Here is a 22,451-nt window from a genome sequence, read left to right as displayed (position 1 = left end):
TCCCCCATCCATATATTAATTTCTTTCCTCATCCCCCATCCTCTCCCTCCATTTCTTCCCCCCTTCATTTCTTCATCCCTCCATTCATTTCTTCCCCCCTCCTCCCTCTGCCCACCTCCATCGCTCAACCCCCATCCTCCCTCCATCTCTCAGCCCTTCTCCATCTTCTCCATCCCCCATCTTGCTAAAAGTGTCCAGTTGCAATGCACAGCTCTTACAGGAGTGGAACCCGTCCTGGCGGCAGACACCGGAAATTGTAATTGACTTCTGGATCGGGCCGCTGGGGCGGGCTCCACCCCCTGCCCTCCTCTTCCTTCGCCAATTGTCTACAGCAGCTGCCATCCCCACCGCCATATTTCTCCCGTCACTGCCGGCCGCACCTACGTGCACCCCTCAATTGTCCCGTTGACCCTGAAATATGGGACAATTATGCGTCCCGACAGACCTTTCAGGGACCATAAGTCAATGCATTGAAAAAAGGGACAATCCCAGATATATACGGGACGTCTGGCAACCCTAGATCTGTTTCAAAGAGGAGAGTGAAAAGTACCAATCATGGTTCCCAGGGGGGTGTCTGACTAGAAAAGCATCTACAAAAATGAAAATGTGTACAGGTTTAATGGTAAAAAATAAAATAAGTCACATCATAAAATCGCCAAATCCTGCAGGATAATACTCTTCATAAGCAACACATTGAACAAAAACATTAGACTTCTAGGGTCTAACATTCCATTTTCAAATTACCCACACACACACCATAATGAATGTTTAATTTATTTACCTCTTTAGCCAACTTCTGCCCTTGCTCAACAGTAATAGGTTTTTCTTTCACATCATTTAGTTTTGCCAAAGTTTTGGGATCATCTCTTAAGTCGATCTGCAAACCATAAGAATAGTCTAACTTTAGACTTAAAATCAAAGAGTGTTAGTCACAAAGCGGTGGTCAACATTTCAAACTCTTAAACAGGCAATCCAAGCCGTATTTCTTCTTAATTTTTTAAATACAGGATTGAAGCAGGGGCTCTCCGGAGTTGGATCATTTCAGCTTCTGGACCTCTTGCTTCCAGGGATACTTACCTCTGTAGGGGGTGCTGGTTGCCACTCTGGGGCTCACTATATGTCTGCTTTTCAGAGCTCCTGTGCTCTGCGGGACAATAGAAAGCCGTGATGTCATCAGGTAATCAGGACCTATTGGCCCATGTAACGAGGAAGCTAAAAACTAGAAAACTGCAGGAGATACCGGCACCCTCTTTGGGGGTAAGTATCTCTGCAAACATGGGGGGGGGGGCAGGGAGCTGAAATTAATGGGGTTCAGCTCTGGAGAACCCCCTGCTCCAAACCTGTATTTAAAAAATTAAGACAATAAACTGGCTTGGATTGTTCCTTTAAACCAATTATTTCTAATGAGCTTACTCACGTGGCCGTACTAGCTGCGGTTTGAGCTATAAACCCGTTCACTGCAGCGGGATTTCCATGCATTGTAAAGCGTGCACAACTTTATCCCCAAAATGATTTACCCATTATAAGGCCATAGCGGTTTGTGGCTGTCAATAATGGCTAATAGCTATTGCTATTCAGTATACAACCCGCTTAATATATATATATATATATATATTTTTTTTTTTATTTTTTTTAATAAAACACAAAATTAAGATTTGTAAATAATATTGTAAGATCTTCCACTGTTTAAAATGACATAAGTATTAATTACAATTATTATTTACTACTATGTACGAATCTTAACATAATTGTGCATATTAAAGCTGCAGACTAAGCAAATGTGTTTTTTTTTATTTTTTAAATAAATCGTTCTGTGCTATAAGAAAATACTTGTAGCATTTTTTTAAAATAACTCAATGACATGTTTAAAGTATTATAATGTAACAAGCATTTTTGTTTGTATAGCAACCATTTACAAAGTCACATCCCCTTCCTCTTCTGAAACCGGCTCTGGCACTTCCCTTTTTGAGCCCTGCCCTCTTTCTAGCAGTGCACCAATTGTATCTTGTGACTGCCTGGTCACATGATCTTCCCCACTGGATTTTGCATCTTTGGTCCTCTTCTGCTGCACTGACAGGGATTTAGTGAACCCCCGAGCTGAATCTTTGCCGATGGATCACAGGAGAACGGAACGATAGTCAACTTAGCTAATTACTTATCAGTGTGTGGTTTGTACTGATGCACATATTAAAGGGAAACAAATACAAAAATACAAAATGCCAGCTTGGACTGCTGCTTTAATATAGGTACAGTGAAAACCTAAATATTGCTGCAGAGCGCTTACATTGTAATGTTGGAAACTTAAGGGAGGTAATGTGACCTTTGCCCAAGATTTCAAGAATCTAGGGCAGGAGTGGCCAACTCCAGTCCTCAAGGGTCACCAACAGGTCAGGTTTTAAGGATATCCCTGCTTCAGCACAGGTGGCTCAATCAACGACTGAAAGAAATTTCATTTCCATTTCCAAAGAAACCAAAAGAGACGTTTGCTTTAAAGAAGCAGTTATCCTGCTATTTTCAGCTCCAGGCACCCCTCAGTACCTGAGGTAAATACTGTGATGGGAGGGGGTAACCAGGCTCTATAATAAAGGTCAAGCCTGTTTTGGTTACCCCTGCTCGGTGTATTAGGCTGGGGCCATAGAGGGGGTAGCAGGGCTGAGGCACGCTGACGCTCAGCGGGCGCGATCGGAGGCGGGGGGAGACTGAGGGAGGCAGGGCAGTGACGCCACTGGGCCAATCGCCCGCGACGCACCGACAACGTCACGGTGCCGACGTTACGGCGCCGTGACGTTGACGCTGCTCCGCGCTGATTGGATGTTTTCAGCCGGCAGCGCACTGAAAAACAGCTTGGCGCTCGGCTGATAAATCCAGCGCCTCCGCACGCCTGCGGACGCTCGCGTGAGCCCCCTCTCAAGGCATCCTCATTGATGATGCAGGGGCTCAGCGCGGAGCATCTGCACGGCTCAGCGCGGCCTGTCCTTCTATGGACTCGGCCTTAGGGTCCCAGAGAGTTAGCTCTTGGACCCAGTAACATTGTATGATCACATTGTACTTTGTGTAATAAAACCATTTGTTTTGTGTTTTTTCCCTTTCCGGGCATGCCAGCAAGCAGGGATTGCTAGTGTATGAATTTTAAGGGGGGTTTTGCAGAGGAACCGTTGACAGAATGTGCCTATGAGGTTGGGTCCAGAGTTACCGGGTCCCCAATAAATGTACCCGGGAATCATGCCAGATTCTCAGATACATGTAGGCACATTGTCCCAGCAATACTTCCCCTTGAAAACATAAGCGCGACTCACCACTAGGGTAAGCTGCTTCAGCACAGCCTAGAAAGGAGAAGGAGGCACAGGGATAAATATGGATTCCCTTAGCTGAGGGAATCCCTAGGTTAAGGGGGTACCCCAGCTAGTGCCAAGGTGATGGCGGATGCCACTTGTTCTGCCAGACCTGGTGGAGCCTGCCCAGCGGGTAGCATTGGGATGGCTAGGGGTGGGTGGGAGGGGGGGGGGGGAAGTATGTGGCAGGCTTGTGCATGCCCCTTAGCTGTTTCGAATTTCCCGCTGACCCGGCTTTTCTAGCCGTCACGGCTCCGATTGGCTGCTTGGGAAAGTTCCCACGCGCTGATTGGCTGTCCGGTCTGCTTTTATTTTGTGAATGAAGCAGAGAATACTATAAGAAGCCATGAGCCAATCAGATGGGGTGTTCCCCTTGAGTCTGCGCTGAAAGAGCGCAGGCGGGCTTTTCAAAGATGCTTTGTTTGTAATAGCACAGCAACCGGCTTTGATTCCAAGCCTGAAAAGCCTGCCCGCCAGAGGCTAAGTCAAGCATTTTGTGCCCAAGTTTTCAGAATCGAACATAGCAGTCACGGCTTGGATTTTATGCCGATTTGAGTTCCAGGAGATTTGGACTTACTCGCGGTCACGAGGGACCAAGTTCTCAGAAGAGAACGTAGCGGTAGCGTATGGAATTTTATGACGATTTGGGTTTCCAGGAGATTCCGGGCTATGTCCCGGTCAGGGTAAAACTCTCCCAAAGAGTTCCCTGCACCTGGGAAAGTCTAGTTTTCAACCCCAGCCCCAAAGTTCGTGGGCCTTTTCGTCTGTATTTTGCTGCTTTAATTAGAATGACAGAGCACTTTATGCAGCACCTTACATAGCCACATGATCCCATCACCTGAAAACACTTACACCCACATTTGTCGGGTCCAAAAGGTCTAAGGCTTTGGTAGATATATGAACTTGCAAAGCTTACCTGTGTTCCTACTAGTAAAAAAGGTACATTTGGTGCATATTCCTTTAGTTCGGGTACCCATTCCTCCCTTACATTCTGAAACGAGGCAGGATTCACCACTGAGAAACAGATCAGGAAAACATCGGTCATGGGATAAGACAACGGTCTCAAACGATCATAATCTTCCTAGAAGAAGAAAGCATGATTAACACTCAGCTGGACTACTTCAAACAGAGCTTGTAATAGCTTGATACCACTCCATGAGATTATCATGTAATCAAACAATCATAAACTGACATCAATTGTGAACTAGATTGTATAAAACATTTTTTTTGTTTTTTAAAGTCAGACTTTAAAGCAGCAATCCGCTCGGCTCACCATAAACAAAAATGAATGCCTCCTTTCTTTTCACCTTGGACACAGTCCTTTTACTGCTGTTTTTAGCAATCCGGCCCTTTTCAAATTCGGTGCTTCAATACAGGAAATCCCAATTGCTGATAATTTGCCTCCCAGGGCTGTTAAAATAGCCTGGGCTAATCACATTCATTAAGACAGTGGTTGCAATGGTGACAGCGGATGCCAGTAAATACACAGCTCTCTAATTATATATTGAAAACTATGAAAAAGAAGATTACAGAATGCTGGTTTACTTTGTATAGAAATAGAGTCCAACATGGACCGAGGCCGCTGTGTTAAAGGGGCCAGTTCAAACTACACTCCATTTTTTTTTTTTAAATATATCTAATAAACAAATATAAGTAGAAAAAAAAATGAGCTGAGCCTTTGTATAGTTAATGATGTCCAGGTAAATATTGCTTTCTCCGTTCTGTAAAACCCTGACAGAGACGCCCCCTGGGGAGCCACTCTCACTGCAACGTCCTGTCCGCTATCAATCAGAAGGGCTGTGGGGTCCCTTTAAGGCGTCTCTGATGGGGTTCCAGCGTTTCTGATGAAACAGAAGAAGAAGCAGGTGAATCACCAAATAATACAGAAGTCAGGTAATTGTTCACTATTAATTTGTTTATATTCTTTCATTAGATTAATTGTAGGGGATGAACTGACCCCTTGAACAACTACGGTTTTAAGCCTAAAGCTGGACCCCTAGTTTTCAGCCTAAATTGTGAGATTAAATGTAAAATATGCTCTTGTATAGATTTATCTTTAATGTAAGATAGGCTCTTGTATAGATATTATTATATGTATATGTGTATATATATATTCATGAAGACCTGATAGACAATATGGGTTGCCAGGTGTCAAGTATTGAACCGAACTGTCATGTATTTGGACACTCTATCCAGTAAAAATGCGAGGTAACACTGGACAATACTGGACAATACTGGTAATATGTGTCCAGTATTACCTCTCTGGACATAATGACCTGACAGGCTTGGGGGGGCCTGGTGTTTCCCCCGTGTAGGGCTGTTGCTAGGGGGATAGGTAATGCAGCTAATGAGGAGGAGGTGTCAGGAGTCTGGGGGTGTGGCAAAGGAGAGGAGGAAACAGAATGGAGAGTGGTGTGTGTGTGTCTCCAGCGCATTACACATTTCACCATTGTGTCCAGTATTTTCAGAGAAGACACCTGGCAACTCTACAGACAATCAGCGCAACGCTCACACCGCTCTGGCGTTTTATGCCTTCTCAATGTTTCAGAGAAAACCAAAGTTTTGCAAAATCTTAAAGAGCTCATAAGTAGTTATTCAATACACTGCTAGCACCAATCAGGGCACTATTGCATGGAAACTCCCATTGGTTTAACCCCTTGATTGCCATTGGAGCTGGGGGGCGGGGGGAGAGGGACAGAGTGCCACATCCCTTCCGGCCACTCTGATCAATCTGTCCCTGATGACGGAAGGGGAGAAGTTCATTGGAGCGAAGGATGCGATCTCCCCTAGCAAAATTAGTGGGAATTTTGGATACAACTATTATGTCATGGGACCCCTGTAGTTCCAGACCTCATGACGAAGTAGCTACTTCCTGGGGCATCCAAAAGGTTAATGAATAGCCCCAATGGTGTGAATTGCAGAATTTAACTGTGGAGACAATGTGTGATACACTATGATTTGCACGAATCAGGTAAGGTATTGGCCTGTGAATGTTTGGGAGATAACACCCAGGTCGTACAATCTGTGCACTGTAGACATATTCATCAGCGGCCAATAGACTAGTGACCAGAGAGCTCCGTTACTAGAAGTCATCCGGAATGTTAATAATGTGTTTGTGGAACTTCAAATGAACACTGAACTCAAACACACCATTATTACAGAACCTAAAGTGAAAATAAAATCCAGAGCTTGTACACTTTAAGTAAAAGGGACTCCATCCATAAGTAAATAGAGGAAATGCTTTGATTGGGGTAATCAAAGGATCAGTCAGCAATTGGTGAATCCCAATAGTTTTGTTAACCCAGCCTGGTGGTTCTACATGCTTCTGCATTGATTTTAGATGATCTTTTAGAAAGACTAGGTTTTGCTTGGTTTATATCAACTCTGGACTTGACTGACCCCTCTGGATAGTCGATAGCCAAAACCCTCTACCCCTTTCGGTCTATAGCAATTTAAAACTGTGCCTTTTGGTCTCCACAGTGTTTCAGTCTCATTCGAGAGGTTAATAGGAGAGGATTGGAGACTTCACCAGAACCTGTGCTACAGCAGATTTGGACAAAAATACAGAGCAATGCATTACAAGAGAAGTTCCATTGAGTTCAAAAATACTTGTAATAAATGACTTTCTTTTTTGACATGTAAGTTGAGTGGGGACTCGGAAAAGCAGTCCACATCTCAGACCACATCTTTTCTCTGCCAATGGCTGTTTTGTCCTGCTGTCTTGGTGATGCCATTATAAATATGCATCCCAACTTCTTGTCATAGGATGAAAGCTAGTAGGCAAATTAGGCTGCGTCCATAGACACTTCGCCCGTGCGGAGGTGTGCGGAGGCTGAGGGAAAGCGGGTGCTTTCCCTGGCCATGGTACGCGTGCCGTCCGTGGGTGTGTCTAGGGGCGTGCCAGTGACGTCACGGAGCTGGTTCACCCTCATTGGGCAAACTGCTCACGTGACCGGCCCGTCGCGCCAAGAAATCAGTTTTAACTGATTTCTTGCGCAATGCACGCCCGCTTCCGTGCGCAGGCGCCCGCACGCTGTATAGACGCAATCTCTGCCTTTAGGCAGTCTGATCGCTCAGCGGTCGTCCATACCATGGACGCAGCCTAAAGAGTTAGGCCTGCCTCGCACACAGTAACAGCTCACAAAAGGGAGCAGCTGGAGGAAGTGAAATACAGTAACTCCAAATTTCATGTTTAAACAAATATTAAAAACCTTTTAAAATTATTATAGCCCATTTAAAAAAAAAATTGCCTTAATTATCAATATTTAACCCCTTGCATTTGCTTCTCTGTGACTGACACTTTAGGAAATGTATAGGGGGTAAGTAACACACACTGCGTTGGTACCCTGAGTAGCTACAGTAGGTACAGTGATGTGATGACTACATCTTTTTATGACCAACAAACAGCTTATTCATGTCCTTCACTTCCTCACATTGCAGATTATTCCTTGGCATGCTGACAATTATCAAGCCTCAGTGATCAAACATGGCTGAAGAAAGTATACACCAAGCACAAAATATGGACTTTAATCTATGTCTTTAGCCATCCATAACTGTGAAGAAAAGCCATTTGATTTTACCCACAGATAAATGAACAATAACAAATGGACTGGACACTTACAGATGCAGCGACCATTATTTTAACAAATCACGCGGTGTATACCTCGGAAAACCCATGTGATGGCGCAGGATTACTTCCAACCGTACCGCCTTAAGACGCGAGTGCAGGCGAGTGCATAAAATGGCATTTTAAGTGTTCTGGTTTTTAAACACCTGAAATTGACACAGTAGCACAGTACAGGCATACCCCGGTTTAAGGACACTCACTTTAAGTACACTCGCGAGTAAGTACATCTCGCTCAATAGGCAAACGGCAGCTCACGCATGCGCCTTTCAGCACGTCCTGAACAGCAATACCAGCTCCCTACCTGTACCGAAGCTGTGCCCAAGTGGGGAGACTATAGAGCCTGTTACAAATGCGTTATTTACATCAGTTATGCACGTATATGACGATTGCAGTACAGTACATGCATCGATAAGTGGGAAAAAGTTAGTGCTTCACTTTAAGTACATTTTCGCTTTACATACATGCTCCGGTCCCATTGCGTACGTTAATGCGGGGTATGCCTGTACTGTATACATTACAATTCATTCATTTCATTGCATTTAATTGCACACAATCCATTAAATTCAAACAAAGCAACCGCGATAAACACGTTTGCCTCGGGCGATTGGCGGCGTTAATGCAGCATGGAGTACAGCAGCGCACACGAAAACGGCGCCGTGATTTGTTAAAATAATGGCTGCTGCATCTGTAAGTGTGGCTAGTAAGCTAATGTTATCAGTTATGTTAATTTAATCTAAAGTATCCTCAGAAATATTTATCAATAGTTTACGGGGAGGGAGTTCAATTTAGTTTAGCACCCATTGATTTAACTTGAATATGCAAAGTGTATTCAAATAAGAATATTTCCCAGGTATCTCAGGTGTGTTCTCTGCATGTGTTGTATAAAGGAGTGTTTTGGGGGTATAAAAGTCAATAGCTACTCTACTAAATAGTTCTCTATCTCTCATTCATGAGAAATGTTTAGTCCTCCAAAGTTCGACAAATGTTTTGCCAGTAATCGACTTTGAAAAAAAAAATGTGTATTAAATCTAAACTTTAATAAGTACTGTATATGTTTGGGCTCTTTACTACAACATATTTGTGTGTGCTAAGTGCATATTTTATTTTGTAAAAAAGGACCAAAGACTCTGCATATTAGTATTGATTAATTCTTTGGTGATTGCAGCGAAGTAAAGATGTGACAGATTGAGGGGAGGCTTTATTCATTTGAGGGACCTTGCGCAAGTGAAGAATGGATCAGCTAGATAGCTGTGTGTACTAAACCTTGTCACATATACAAGTCACGTGCTCACAGGTGTGCCGTTCATAATAAATGGTCATTACCCAGAATCCCTGGTTGCAGTGGTAGCACTGTTTACTGTAAGTGATAATCAGGAAAGACAAGGTTACAGACCTGTGTGAGACATGCAAATACACCACGAGTGATATTTTTAGTTACTGTATACTGGACGGTGGAGGGTTTTTGTCACTTGTTTTACCCAGCATTATTTTTTTATTGTCTAGTAATACTCATGTACCAGCTTCACGTTGCATAGCCACCAACCAACATCTGAGACCCAAAAGGTCAAAACAGTGAGTAGGTTTACTGGCTATACATTTCTTTAACCCAGGCTGTGTCGAAAAGCTGTGTAATACCGCATATATAATCTTATAGGGTCCCATGATAAAATGGATATAAAGTAAAGTGAAACACTGTGCTCATTTGCATGTCATTACCCAGAATCCCTGGCTGCAATGGAAGCACTGTTTGCTAATCGACAAAAGGGAAAAGCAGGGTTGCAAACCATAAGTGGTATTTTTATTTACTGCTGAAGTTATTGAAATACAAAAATAAAACATTGACATAAAGTAAGGACCAGCTTGCCTTATACCCTACCTGCTCTTTGGCTGTAATTGCTATGTCCATTTGTGTTTCTTGTGCCTAGTTGAGTGATTTTCAACCAGGATTTCTGCAGGCACTCAAGGGTTCCTCAGGTACCTGCAGCAGCAGCAGCAGCAGCAGCAGCAGCGGTGGCCCGGCAGCTCCCCGCCAGTGGTGACTGCCTGGCGGCTCCCCAGCAGCAGCCCGGCATTCACTGCAATCACCTCCCTCCTCCTTGTCTTTTAGCACCCACAAAAAAACTGTTACCTTTAGTTCTAATGCTAATCTCATTGCTCCAGTCTATGTCCAGATAATTAAAATCACCCATAATGCAAACATCACCTAATTTTGCTGCCTTTTCCATTTCTAAAACTAGTTTGGCTTCCTCTCCATCTCACAGTTATTTAGTGGTTTATAGCATATTCCTACAAACATGTTCTTGGTACTTTTACCTGCACTGCTACTTTATATTCACAACGTCTCTACATTTTCATCAATCCCTTCATACACACTGTCCCTTATAATACATTTTAAATTCGGTTTAACATATAAACTCTTCTATTTGCTAGATCCCTCTGAAAAGGGGAACAACCCTCAAAATTAACTGCACAGTCATGAGTTTCATCCCAACATGTTTCAGTAATGCCCATGATATCATATTGCTCCCTTCTAGCTATTAATTCAAGCTCCCTTATTTTATCTGCTAGGCGTTTTTGCATTAGCAAGCATGCACTTAAGGTTGTTACCAGTCTGTGCTATTGTTATTTTATCTGGTCCTGCCTGTCTCCTCCCATTGATTTTAGTCTATAGAAGTTTACTAGTGTAGCCATGGCTGGTCCAGGGCTATATTTTCTGCCTCCTGTCATGTAAGTCCTAGTAGCTACAGGCAGTGTCAGGCTATCCTGTGGGTTTCCCCCCCCCCCCCCCCTCATGCTGCCTCTCTGAGTGACCGGGGTGGAGCTGAAACTGGGTCTGTGTACAGCCAATCATGGTGCAGATCTTGTGCCCTCCCCCTCTGTGCCTTAGGGAGGAAGTGTTCCAAATTATGTTCAGTTGAGGTCTCCCCCCTCCTGGGGTTGAGACATGCCTTCAGTGCCTCCTGGAGTTGAGTGAAGTGAAAGATCTGCGCAGAGCATAAGGCCTCAAGGCCAGCACCACCCAGAGGCCTAGGACTCACCCTAAAGATGATGCATACGCTGTAATATCATATACTTCAGTGGCTGCCTCAATAAAGAATCATTTTTATATACCCCTGCCTATGTAACAGTCTATTGGGTGGGGGTATGCGAGAAGTCTGTCATGGTGGGGACTGTCTCCAGGAACGCTGGAGCCTGCTGTGACTGGAGGCGCTGACACCACAAGAAGAACTTGAAGAATCACCAAAAGCCTGTCCTGTTTCCCTTACCATCACGGGAACCTCATCTCTTCTGGACCCTCACAGGTAACAAGCACCAATACACCTGTAGCAATAGCAAGATCTCCCAGAGGGGGGGGGGGTGGAGTGGGGGGGGGGGGGGGGAAGCAGCGCTACAAATGGAGGCACTGCTGAGATGCAGAACAGGGCAGGATTTTAGGACATTGCAGCAGTAAAGCACAGAAGAGGTCAGGGCTAGGCTCCTAATGCTTCACCAGGGACCCTGGGCACCCATTTCGAGTTAAGGAAGGGGGAACCTCTCTCTGAGGCTACACCAGGGAGGGGGTTGTCTAGACCCTTACCAAAGTAAAAGATTATGTTGAGGCGTACCCTGAGGGAATTGCTCCAGGTAGTGTGGATACCCTTTATAAGAAGAAAAAGAGACAGTTGGGGCGCACCCTGTGGGAAATTGTCCAGGGACCGTGTACCCTCCTAGCTGCATAAAAGAAAAAAATACTAGGGATAGGGCCCTTTCAATTCATGCTGGGGACCCTGGGTACCTTAAAGAAAATGTGCTTGCTAGGGCGTACCCTGTGAAGAATTGTCCAGGGAGCTTCATTTATTGAAAATTCAGTGTAAGGAACGGGCCCTTTCAGTTGTTGCTGGGGACTCTATTGTAAGGAATCGGGGAACGCATCCTCCGTGGCACGCTCCCTCCTGACCTTCCCCTGCACAGCTTCTTGCTGCAAAGATTCTCAGGGCACGTCCCCCGCGGCGTGCATCCTCTTTGCCCCCTGCTGTGCAACCTCCCACGCACCTTACAGAGCACGCGCGCCCACGGAGGACTTTCAGGAATTCCACAGAGCTTGGCTCCGTCCCATCCGCCTGTGACACGCGGAATGCCATTTTGGTTGTAGTTGACAGATTCTCAAAACAATCTCACTTTATTCCTCTCAAAGGCTTACCCAACTCTGCTAACTTAGCGGACATCTTTGTCAAAGAAATCTTCCGTATTCACGGTGTACCACTGACCATTGTATCCGACCGTGGATCTCAATTCGTCTCTAAGTTTTGGCGGACATTCGCCCAAACATTGGACATTTCTCTTCATTTTTCTTCAGGGTATCATCCCCAGACCAATGGACAGACCGAAAGGACTAATCAGACTTTGGAACAGTATCTACGGTGCTTTATTTCCAACACTGAAGATGACTGGGTGGATCTTCTCCCATGGGCAGAGATTGTCCACAATTCCTTAAGGAACGAATCTACACAAGAATCTCCATTCTTTATTAATTATGGATTTCACCCATCACGGCTTCCCATTTCTTCTTCACCTTCCAGGGTCCCAGCAGCGGACAACAGAATTAATTCTTTACAAACATCTTGGAGGAGGATTCAAAAGTCTCTTATGGAAGCAACTCGCAGACAAAAGGCCCAAGCGGATCGCCATCGTCGCCCCGTGCCTAACTTCAAACCAGGAGACAGGGTGTGGCTTTTGTCCAAGAACATTAGGCTCAAGACTCCTACTTCCAAACTGGCCCCAAGGTTCCTGGGTCCCTTCGCTGTTTTGAAACGTATCAATCCGGTCGCATACCGTCCCCAGCTCCCCGCGTCCATGAAGATACCTTCTGTGTTCCATATTTCCTTGCTAAAGCCTGTTTTCCAAAGATCTCAATTTCCGATGGCATCTTCCAAACCACCGCCTGTAATCGTACATGGGCAAGAAGAATATGAAATTCAGTCTATTATTGATTGAAGACACTCTAGAGGGGTTCTCCAATATTTGGTTCACTGGAGCGGCTTTGGACCTTGTAGATGGACGTTCACAGAGGTACACAATTTGGAGACTTTATAAGGTGAAATTATAATAGGCTTTATTGTGCCTTTTCCTTTTCATCAGGAAATTATCCAAACACAGGGGGGGAACAAAGCTTCTATTCACTTGGGAGTATCTCTAGTGAAAATACCATGCAATTAATTCCCAACTCCCTAAGTCAAGCATGTCTCGCAGCCCCAAAACATATAGCATGAAATAAGCAGATATAAGCAGTCTCTTAATAATGAAAGTCTTATCTGTTAGCTGCTGTAGAGTAAGCTTCTCTGCTCTCCTAGAACCGCACCCGTGCGTGCACAGAAAATATCAGCATCCAGGTTTAGAAGTCTTATTTGGTGTCTTGCAATCAACTATGCTGGGCAGAGCTAAAGACCAGTCAGCTCCAGAGATATTTGTTCTCTTGGTCAGTCTCTCCTGGGAGACTCAAAAACACTGCTCTGTCTCCAAAGTTCAGCTCTCAATCAGAGCTAAGGAGTCACTTCCTGTCTCACAAGACAGGCTTTTGTAAGCCATCTAAATCAGGCAGGTGGTGTTTATTAATTGACTACCAGCAGTTAACCACCACACTGCTAGATTAAAGGCATATTACTTGAACAGGGATTACTCCCCTGTTACGTACCTCCCCTGTTTGTGGGAAGCTCGGGCTTGCCACGGCCACAGCCCATCCTTCCACTCTCATTCTAGATATCTCAGTGACTTGAATGAGAGTGGATGGAGGAAGAGAACCCTCAGTCCTGCTGGGATTGGAGCCCTTTCTCCAGTTTATTCGTGTCTCCTCCTGAAGGTGTTTAAGATCAGCACCCCTCAGTCGCTCGAGGAGGACTTTCTCCAAGTATAGTCTTTTTTCTACGTGCGCGGTCATGAGATTTCCCTCACGTCGGGTGCTCGTCTTATTGTAGGCATACTGTATGGCAGCAGTTGCAGAGCGTTTAAAAACAGCCCCTTTTAGGTTAAGTTGCAATTCCACACCCACTTCCAGAGAATGTCCCATCTTTTCAGCTTCATCAGCTAAGGATTCTTCTGGTTTTAATTCAGCACGTGTACCTTCTTTTGTTGCCTGCTGGGTGGCTGAAGGTTTTGCTAGTGCTTGTTTAGGTGGTTCAAATTTTGCAACCTTGTCTTTTAGATGAGCGGTATTCCCAGCTCTCACTGTACCCTTGTCTTCATGGGTTTTTGAGGCTGTGGGATACTGACGCTTAGTCAGGGTCAATACTTGTCCTTGTAGGACTGTAATCTCATTCGCGAGAGATCCCTGTTTTTTGAGTGCATCTTGCAAGTCTCTTCTCAGGGAATTTATCTGAATGCTTTGCTTTCCCTGAGTCTGTATCAGAGTCTCCTTCATATTCTGGAGCTCTGTAATTTTTGTCGTCAAGGTTGCCGCTGCGTCTGTTTTCTCCTTGGTGTACTGACTCAAGGGAATGGAACAGTCTCTCTGTCTCTCCAGCTCTTGCTCCAGTTTCTGAGCCGTCTCACACTCCCTCTCATACAGAGTCACCTGGTACCATGCTCTGGTGACATGCAGCGTGGCCTTTAGCTCCTCATACTGCTCTGTGGGGACATACTGGGTATTCAGACGTTCCTGCAGCGCTTGTACCTCTTTAGCAGCCAGAAGCTTTTCTTCCTGCAATGTTTGCTGCTTCTCCTCAGCATACTGGAGGTGTGTACGCAGACCTTGCAATTGGTTCTGCAGTCGGTGCTCTGCGTCCCTTGAAATGTCCAGCTCCTCAGTGAGACTGTGTAGTTCCTTTCTGGAAACTTCTAGGTCTGTGCGGCAGCTGTTGGTCTCATGATGTGAGGCATCCAGTGCTCTGCGGAGTGTCTGAACCTCTTTCTGAGATACGTCCACCTCTATCCGGACACTGTTGACCTCCTGTTGTGAGGCATTCAGCTCTATGTGAAGAGTGTGAACCTCTTGCTGGAAGACTGTCATCTGCGTCAGTGCCTCCTCGTACTTCCGCTTTAGCGTAGCCACCATTTTATCAGATTGGCTCTGCTTTTCATCCATGGCGGAAATAGTAGCATTTGCAGTATCTAGCTCAGTCTTGAGATCGTCCAATTCTGTCCTGGCTAAAGAGTAAATTGTGAGCACATCTTTTTGTAGCTTCACGTTATTTTTCTGTAGCTCTGTGTAACCATTTTCCTTTTGTTTCAATTGGTCACGGAGCATATCACAGTCATGCCTGGCATTTTTCAGGGCATCTTCAGGGTTGGTCAAGGGATCGTCACTCACTGGTTCCGGCTCCACTTCCCTGGGATGGTTGGTTGAGGGTTCCTCACTGTTGGCACCAGACAGACACTTCTTTGGGGTACACGACTTCTGCCTTGGGCCCTCTGGATATTCGGTTAACCGCGGGATGAATTCTCCATTTTCTCTAGGCTGCAGGGCAACTCGGTCCCCTTTTCCTCCACAGGATCTGCGGACGTGTCTGTTCCTTCCACGGTAAGTGAAGAACCGCTTTCTTTTTCTTTTTCCGCCTTTTTGATTTGGATGACACCGTCCCTTCAGGAATATTGGGGTCTCCATCTTCATTTGAAATTTTAGCAGCGTCACTGGATCCACCCGGCTTTTCTTGCAACTGTATTAGCTGACGGAAATATTCGGTGATCCACTGCTCCCGCTCTGTCTCCTGCTGATCATATTCGTCATCAAAGGGAGCGGTCTTTTCTGTTCGTGCCGAGTTCAGGCACCCCCCCACCATTCTTGGGGTGTTTTGTGGGTGTGACTCGGTTCGGGTTCCCCGTAAGAGATGTCTTCCTCTTTATTAGACTGGAAGGGCCACTCTTCCGTGGGGTAGGGTTCATTACAGGAACGCTGCATCTTGCCCTCCATTTTTAGGCTATCAGGTGTAATTTTCTTTCTGACCTCAGGAGGCGCTATTGCAGCTGTTGCCACTGTATTTGCTAGAACCCCCAATTGTGGTAGTCCTACAGGTGGGCATATTTTGCGTGTAGAGGTCGTAGCTCTCACAGGCATCTCTGTAGAATTTTTCTTTCTTGGATAAGTTTTACAATATCAGCAGTACTGTGCATGCATTTTCTCTCATCAGGTATACAAGATGTGCAGTTGCTAGGTAAAAAAAACGTCTATTTGTTTTACACCATTTACTTGCTAGGTATAAACTCGCATTAGATATGCTTAATGTGTAGTTGCTAGGAAAAAACTTCTGTTTGCTTTACACCATTTACTTGCTAGGTGCAATCTCTCTGCTTCAGCAACAGAATTTGGTTTTCTGCCTGAGTTCAGTAATTTTCAGTCTCATCTTTGGGTATTATGGCATTCACACTTCACACTTTGGGTGTCTGTTTTTGCTCCCAAGATATATATAGGCAGATTTTTTTACTTGCAGAAAAAAAACCATTCTTTGCAGTGGACTATTTCTTTCATTCCCGGCAGGGTGACTCAACATTCAGCAATTGGTTTTGAAAAACCTTTTACACAGTTCAGAAATCCCTTTTTCCCCTATAGGGCAATATTACACTCAGCATTTGTTTGCTAAAAATTCCCCTGCTTCAGCACAGTCTTGTACCAATTTTCACAGTTTTCTGCATATACTCCATTCACACTGGTAGCATCATTGCGGTGTGGCAACCTTTATTTGCAAAATCAGTACCACTCGTGGGTCACCATTTGTATTCACTGCTTCAGCGAAACTTTTGAAAACAACAAACACCTATCCCTTTTAAGGGCTGGCTCACTTCTTGAACCCTCACTATGGCTGGAAGGCAAAACCCCTATTTCAATGACCATATTACACTTTGTGATAGGCAAAAAAAGGATTAGCTGTTTCAGCAGTCTCTCTCCTCTTGGGATTGGGGCAAAGAGTCCATCTGTGGTTTTGTAAGTTTCAATGCAGTGTAAGTTTCAGTGGTGTGTCCCTTTAACTCTGATCTCTGCTGCATGAGGTTTTTTTTCTTTTTTTTCTAAGTTGCTCAGACTGTTTGTAGGCAAAAAGCATAACAAAAAAATTTCACATAAAAATCTCCGGTCCTTTTTAACTACAAAGACACCTCTCATCTCACTTCGGACACCATATGTAGACGGACGTTCACAGAGGTACACAATTTGGAGACTTTATAAGGTGAAATTATAATAGGCTTTATTGTGCCTTTTCCTTTTCATCAGGAAATCATCCAAACACAGGGGGGGAACAAAGCTTCTATTCACTTGGGAGTATCTCTAGTGAAAATACCATGCAATTAATTCCCAACTCCCTAAGTCAAGCATGTCTCGCAGCCCCAAAACATATAGCATGAAATAAGCAGATATAAGCAGTCTCTTAATAATGAAAGTCTTATCTGTTAGCTGCTGTAGAGTAAGCTTCTCTGCTCTCCTGGAACCGCACCCGTGCGTGCACAGAAAATATCAGCATCCAGGTTTAGAAGTCTTATTTGGTGTCTTGCAATCAGCTATGCTGGGCAGAGCTCAAGACCGGTCAGCTCCAGAGATATGTGTTCTCTTGGTCAGTCTCTCCTGGGAGACTGCTCTGTCTCCAAAGTTCAGCTCTCAGTCAGAGCTAAGGAGTCACTTCCTGTCTCACAAGACAGGCTTTTGTAAGCAATCTAAATCAGGCAGGTGGTGTTTATTAATTGACTACCAGCAGTTAACCACCACACTGCTAGATTAAAGGCACATTACTTGAACAGGGATTACTCCCCTGTTACAGACCTGAAGAAAGGTCCTGGATCACCTGCCACCAAGTTCATGCCCCCAGTCTTGTAAAACGGTTTCACGTGAAGTACCCCCTCAAGCCATATTGGAATCGTCCTGAGGCCGTTCCTCGAGGGGGGGTACTGTAAGGAATTGGGGAACGCATCCTCCGTGGCGTGCTCCCTCCTTACCTTCCACTGCACAGCCTCTTGCTGCAAACATTCTCAGGGCACGTCCCCCGCGGCGTGCATCCTCTTTGCCCCCTGCTGTGCAACCTCCCGCGCACCTTACAGAATGGGCGCGCTCAGGGAGGACTTTCAGGAAATCCATGGAGCTTGGCTCCGCCTGTGACGCATGGTCGCACACGTGACGCGTGTGCACCGCTCCCCAGCTGCGCGTCAACACTGATCCTCCTCAACTGTCTCCTGCACCGTTCACAGCCTATCCCTGCCTCCTTGTTCACACACCTCTGCACCTCCCCTCTGTCCCATTGGTTCCCTTCTGCTATATATGCTCAGCTAGTGCATTCATACTTTGGCTGAGCATAGTCATAGGTAACTTTGTGTTCCCACTTCCCTGTGCCTGCCTTGTCTTTATTACTGCCTTCACTTTGTTATTGCTTGCCTCCCTGTGTACCGACCTGGCTAGTCTTTGGACCATTCTCTGGATTACTAATCCCGGCTTGCCTCTGTCCTTCTGCTCTTCTCCATCCCTGACCACGGCTAACAGACTCTCTACTACTCTCCTGGCTCCAACCCTAGACCACGGCATTCTGGACTCTGACTAGCCACCTGGCAGCTACCTATGATCTTGGCAAGTACTACGACTAACCCACTCTCTCCAATCCAGACCCGGCTATCTTGACTATCCACCCTCCAGGCGTGCCTCCGCTGCTGTGGGTGCGCAGTTTAATACCCACCTCAGTACTGGGGTTCCGCCTTGTCCGTGGTGAACACAAGCGTTACATCTGTGTCCCTTCTTTTTCTATGGACTGTGCTATGTGCTTAAAATAGAGTCCACCGCATGGTCTGTGTTCTCAAAATGGCGCTCCTGCCAGAAAAACGGGACCGCATGGGCTTGCAAAGCCAGGTGCAAGCTTTCTGTAAAAGTTAGTGCAAGCTATTCGGTGCCAAACCAAGTCCCACCCATCGCTGTGACTGGCTCAGCCGGAGCCCAGTCACTTCTTGATCCGCCCTACCCTATATTTCCCCTAGGGGAGGGGGTAACACCTAAGAGCCAATCAGAGGTGGTTTCCCACTCTGGGAGCAGTCAAACACACCCTGCCTTACTTCAGTTCCACGGAGCTGAGCCAGAGGAAGGAGCTACCTTGTACTCTCTTGCAATACATCACTGCCTCAGAAGAAAATGTCTGAATAGGAGCTAACCAATTATTACCTACCAGGAGGCTATCTGGTAGTCACCATACACGGCCAACACTACCTGCGCTGTGTCTGCCCAAATTGTAGGCTTCCCGGAGGCGACGCCTGCTCCACCGCGTGGTGCCAGCACTGTGGGGCCCTGTTCATGTGGCCTGCCAGCCCTGTGCCAAATCCGGCCGTTTTCCAGCCAATAGATCGGGCCTCCACACCAGCCGGTGTGGCCCCTGCGGTCTTTCCTACTGCGGTACCTACGCCAGTCTACGACCAAGGCCGCATGCTTCTTGATGCAGCCCCTGAAGAATTCTACCCTGATGCTGCTGAACTCATGGGCCCTAACCCTGATGCCGCTTGGAGGTCCATGTGTTAAGGTGCCATGCCAGTGGCACCTATTCCAGCCTATGTCCTGGCTCTACTGCCGTTAGATGTGGCCTGTATCAACCTATAAACCGCGGAACCATCTGTGGGCCCGTGTGCCATGCTACATGCAACCCAAGGCCCCATTGTTCCATGCCCGAGACGGTCCTTACGTCCCAGTTCCTGACGGTCCCAGGACCGTAACTGGTGTCGGCGGATCGGGCGGGTGAGTTGACTGCCCCAGGGGTGTTGCGTGCGCTTCCCCTGGTGGCGTGGGAGCGGGCAAGCTCCGTTCCAATTGCCACCAGGGAATGCGGGGTGCGCGATATAGATTGATGTCACATCTGGATTAAATTAGGAACTGGCAACCCTTGCTTTGTGATTTTCACGTAAGTGAATACATCTGTGCCTTCTAGCAGAAATTCTAATCCAACGTTCCCTCCAAGTGACAGAATCCAGAGCAGCCCAAAATAAATGCTGGGCAGGAATCCAATGTTTAACCATGGAAGGGCAACTGGAGCTTCTGCTGAAAGTGCACTGTTTAAACACATGTAGCACATGAAATTGGACTGATATTCCGACATCTGAACTAAGCCTATTTCAGTACAAACTATTAACCTAACACAAACATGTGCCTTGTGCCATAACACTTTATTGAACAATACTCTTCTTTTTGTGTTCTTGTCTCATGTTCTACCTTTTCCTTGCAGTTTAATTTCTATAGTCCACAGATGTGTGGCCCATAATCTATGCAGCCCTAACCACAATAGTCAACATCATGTCTCCTGATAGTCCCATGGTTTCAAATGGTAATAACTCATAGGATTAAAAATAGAATGTATCCAATTTCCATACAGACAAAAACCTGCTGCTTGTTCTCAGTAGCAACCCAGTGTAAACAACAGCAACCTGCTGCCAGTGCTGTATATGTTTGTATCCTTATATAGTAGGGTGACCATTTTTTCCCAGCGGATTGCACCTGCGCAAACAACCCACACCGATTGTGCATGCGTGGCTGGCAAGAGCGATCGCACATGCACCTTATCGGCTCTTGCTAGCCGCCCATGTGCAATCGGCTCTTGATGGCCACGCATTCACATTCAGCACGAAAAACCGGGATATTTTGGCACTTTTGAAAAAGTCATCTGGACACCAGGACACAATGCCAAAAACCGGGATGTCTGGTCACCCTATTATATAGGATACCCACGGCGACCGCATCAAATTCAACACTTTCACTGATACTCTCTATCCATATAGAATTAAAAGAGTGTACAGAATGCTGATAATGTATGAACTTTTAGCTATTTTTTCAAGTATAGTTTGACGTTACCATTTCTCCATTTTTTTTTAAACAAAGTTTTGCTTACTTTTTATTTAAGTAATAATCCCAAATAACAAGGTAGTGTCTGGCCATTAATGTCAAGAAGACAAGGGCTACCGATGATAGTAATAATAAGAATAGTATGTTGTAACTATACAGTGCATTTTCAATGCTTCATTTATTTTTTATTTTTTAATCACAAAGGCTGATGTGTGTCAGTGCTGAATAAATCTCTAAGATGAACAAAAGGACTAGTGTTCTTTGCTTGGATAAGTATTTGTTGAATTGTGGGTTCTCAGTAGAAAGTCTGTGCCTGATACGGACCCTTCAAGCACTGGATGGGGTTAATATAACAAATATAGGATATGTTTGTATGGGTTTGGGAGACCACCCCAAATTTGGAAAATAGGATTGCCCTTTTAGAACTTCATAAAGAATTAAGCAGTAGTCAGACAGGCATATTTGTCCAACCATATCAAAAGGGAAAATATGGCTTAGCGAAAATGTATTTTCCTTCAGTACATCACAGTGGTATTACTAAGTAACCGACTTCACCTACTGTGCTACGGTAGGACAAGAAGAAACGAAATTGTAAAATCTCCGGGGCAGGGATTTTTCCTATTGTCTGACTTTACAGTACAGGGAATTATAATCCAACGAGTGCAGCACTGTCTTGGTAAAGTGCTGAGTTCACTATATAAATAAAGATATGCATACAGTCACCTGGAGGTAAAAAAAGTGATACCCTTCCTCCTTACTTAGCAGTGCTATTATTAACAATAATATTCAGAAAACAATGGATTGATAAATAATTTCATCATGGAATGACACATCTCGCCACTGCCACCCCGCCACTGCTATTTATCTGCCACCGGCATCTCGCTGACGCCATATAGCCACCGCTAAGGTAAGTGCATTCGTGTTTACTAGTATATAGGGTTAACTTTAGGGGGTTTTACGGTAAGGGGTCCGATTAGGGGTTTTAGGGTAAGGGGTTGTCTGCTCTTTTATGAGACCCCCTCTCCTCCAGATGACGTTACGCCTCTATCCCAGGTAGCTACGAAACCTTGTCAGATCAAAATTCACCAAACTGGTTTAACAACTTCAGGTATAGGACAGGTCCGAAGCCGCCCGTAGCTGTTGATACCAGAAACTATATTGATTATGCTTCTCCTTTTGCTTGGTACCTGGGTACGGGTATTACTATATTTGATCGTCTGAATTCATGAACTGCTTCCAATTAATGCCAGCCTCTTGATTTGAGAAGCTGGAATAGGTTTCACAATTAATCTTTTTGAAGGAATCTTTGAAAATTCATTGGAATAACCCCTCTCAATCAGTTGACCAACCCATTCATCTGAAGTTATTTAATGCCATTAGGAGACAATTGCATCTGCCTACATGTTTGAGGTCTGTTCTGAGGAATCTTCTGGCATCAGAAGCTTGCAGGTCTCTGGAAAGATGGCACACCCATGGATCTGCCTCTGGAAGGCCTGGCTGTTTATCTGGATATGAAGGAAGCACAGTAGAATAGCCTGTGGGGTTTTTGCAGAACTTCTGTTCCTTTTGTGGGAGCCAAAAAAGATCTGTATATCTTCTATCCAGTGGCAAAAAGTCGAGTTTTTTCATCTGAGGTTATCCAGATGCTGTTTTAGTTCTGCCCCGAACAACAAATTCCTTTCAAACGGCATAGAACAAAGCTTATTCTTAGAGGCAGCACCTGTAATCTAGGCTT

At 45.3% G+C, this 22,451-nt stretch overlaps 1 protein-coding gene across 1 annotated transcript in view; it reads right to left on the bottom strand.

Moving 5' to 3' along the window:
• RHOQ (ras homolog family member Q) overlaps window positions 1-22,451 on the bottom strand; it is a 52,467-nt gene that overhangs the window by 8,772 nt on the left and 21,244 nt on the right. Inside the window, exons 3-4 of the mRNA XM_075595811.1 lie at window positions 4,249-4,413; window positions 782-877 (exon numbers count right to left, since the gene is read on the bottom strand). Coding sequence (XP_075451926.1) covers window positions 782-877; window positions 4,249-4,413 — 261 coding nt within the window. The remainder of the gene's footprint in view (window positions 1-781; window positions 878-4,248; window positions 4,414-22,451) is intronic.

This window comes from Ascaphus truei, chromosome 4, assembly GCF_040206685.1.
Source record: "Ascaphus truei isolate aAscTru1 chromosome 4, aAscTru1.hap1, whole genome shotgun sequence".
NCBI classification, from domain to species: domain Eukaryota; kingdom Metazoa; phylum Chordata; class Amphibia; order Anura; family Ascaphidae; genus Ascaphus; species Ascaphus truei.
This window is presented reverse-complemented; position numbering and strand designations above follow the sequence as displayed.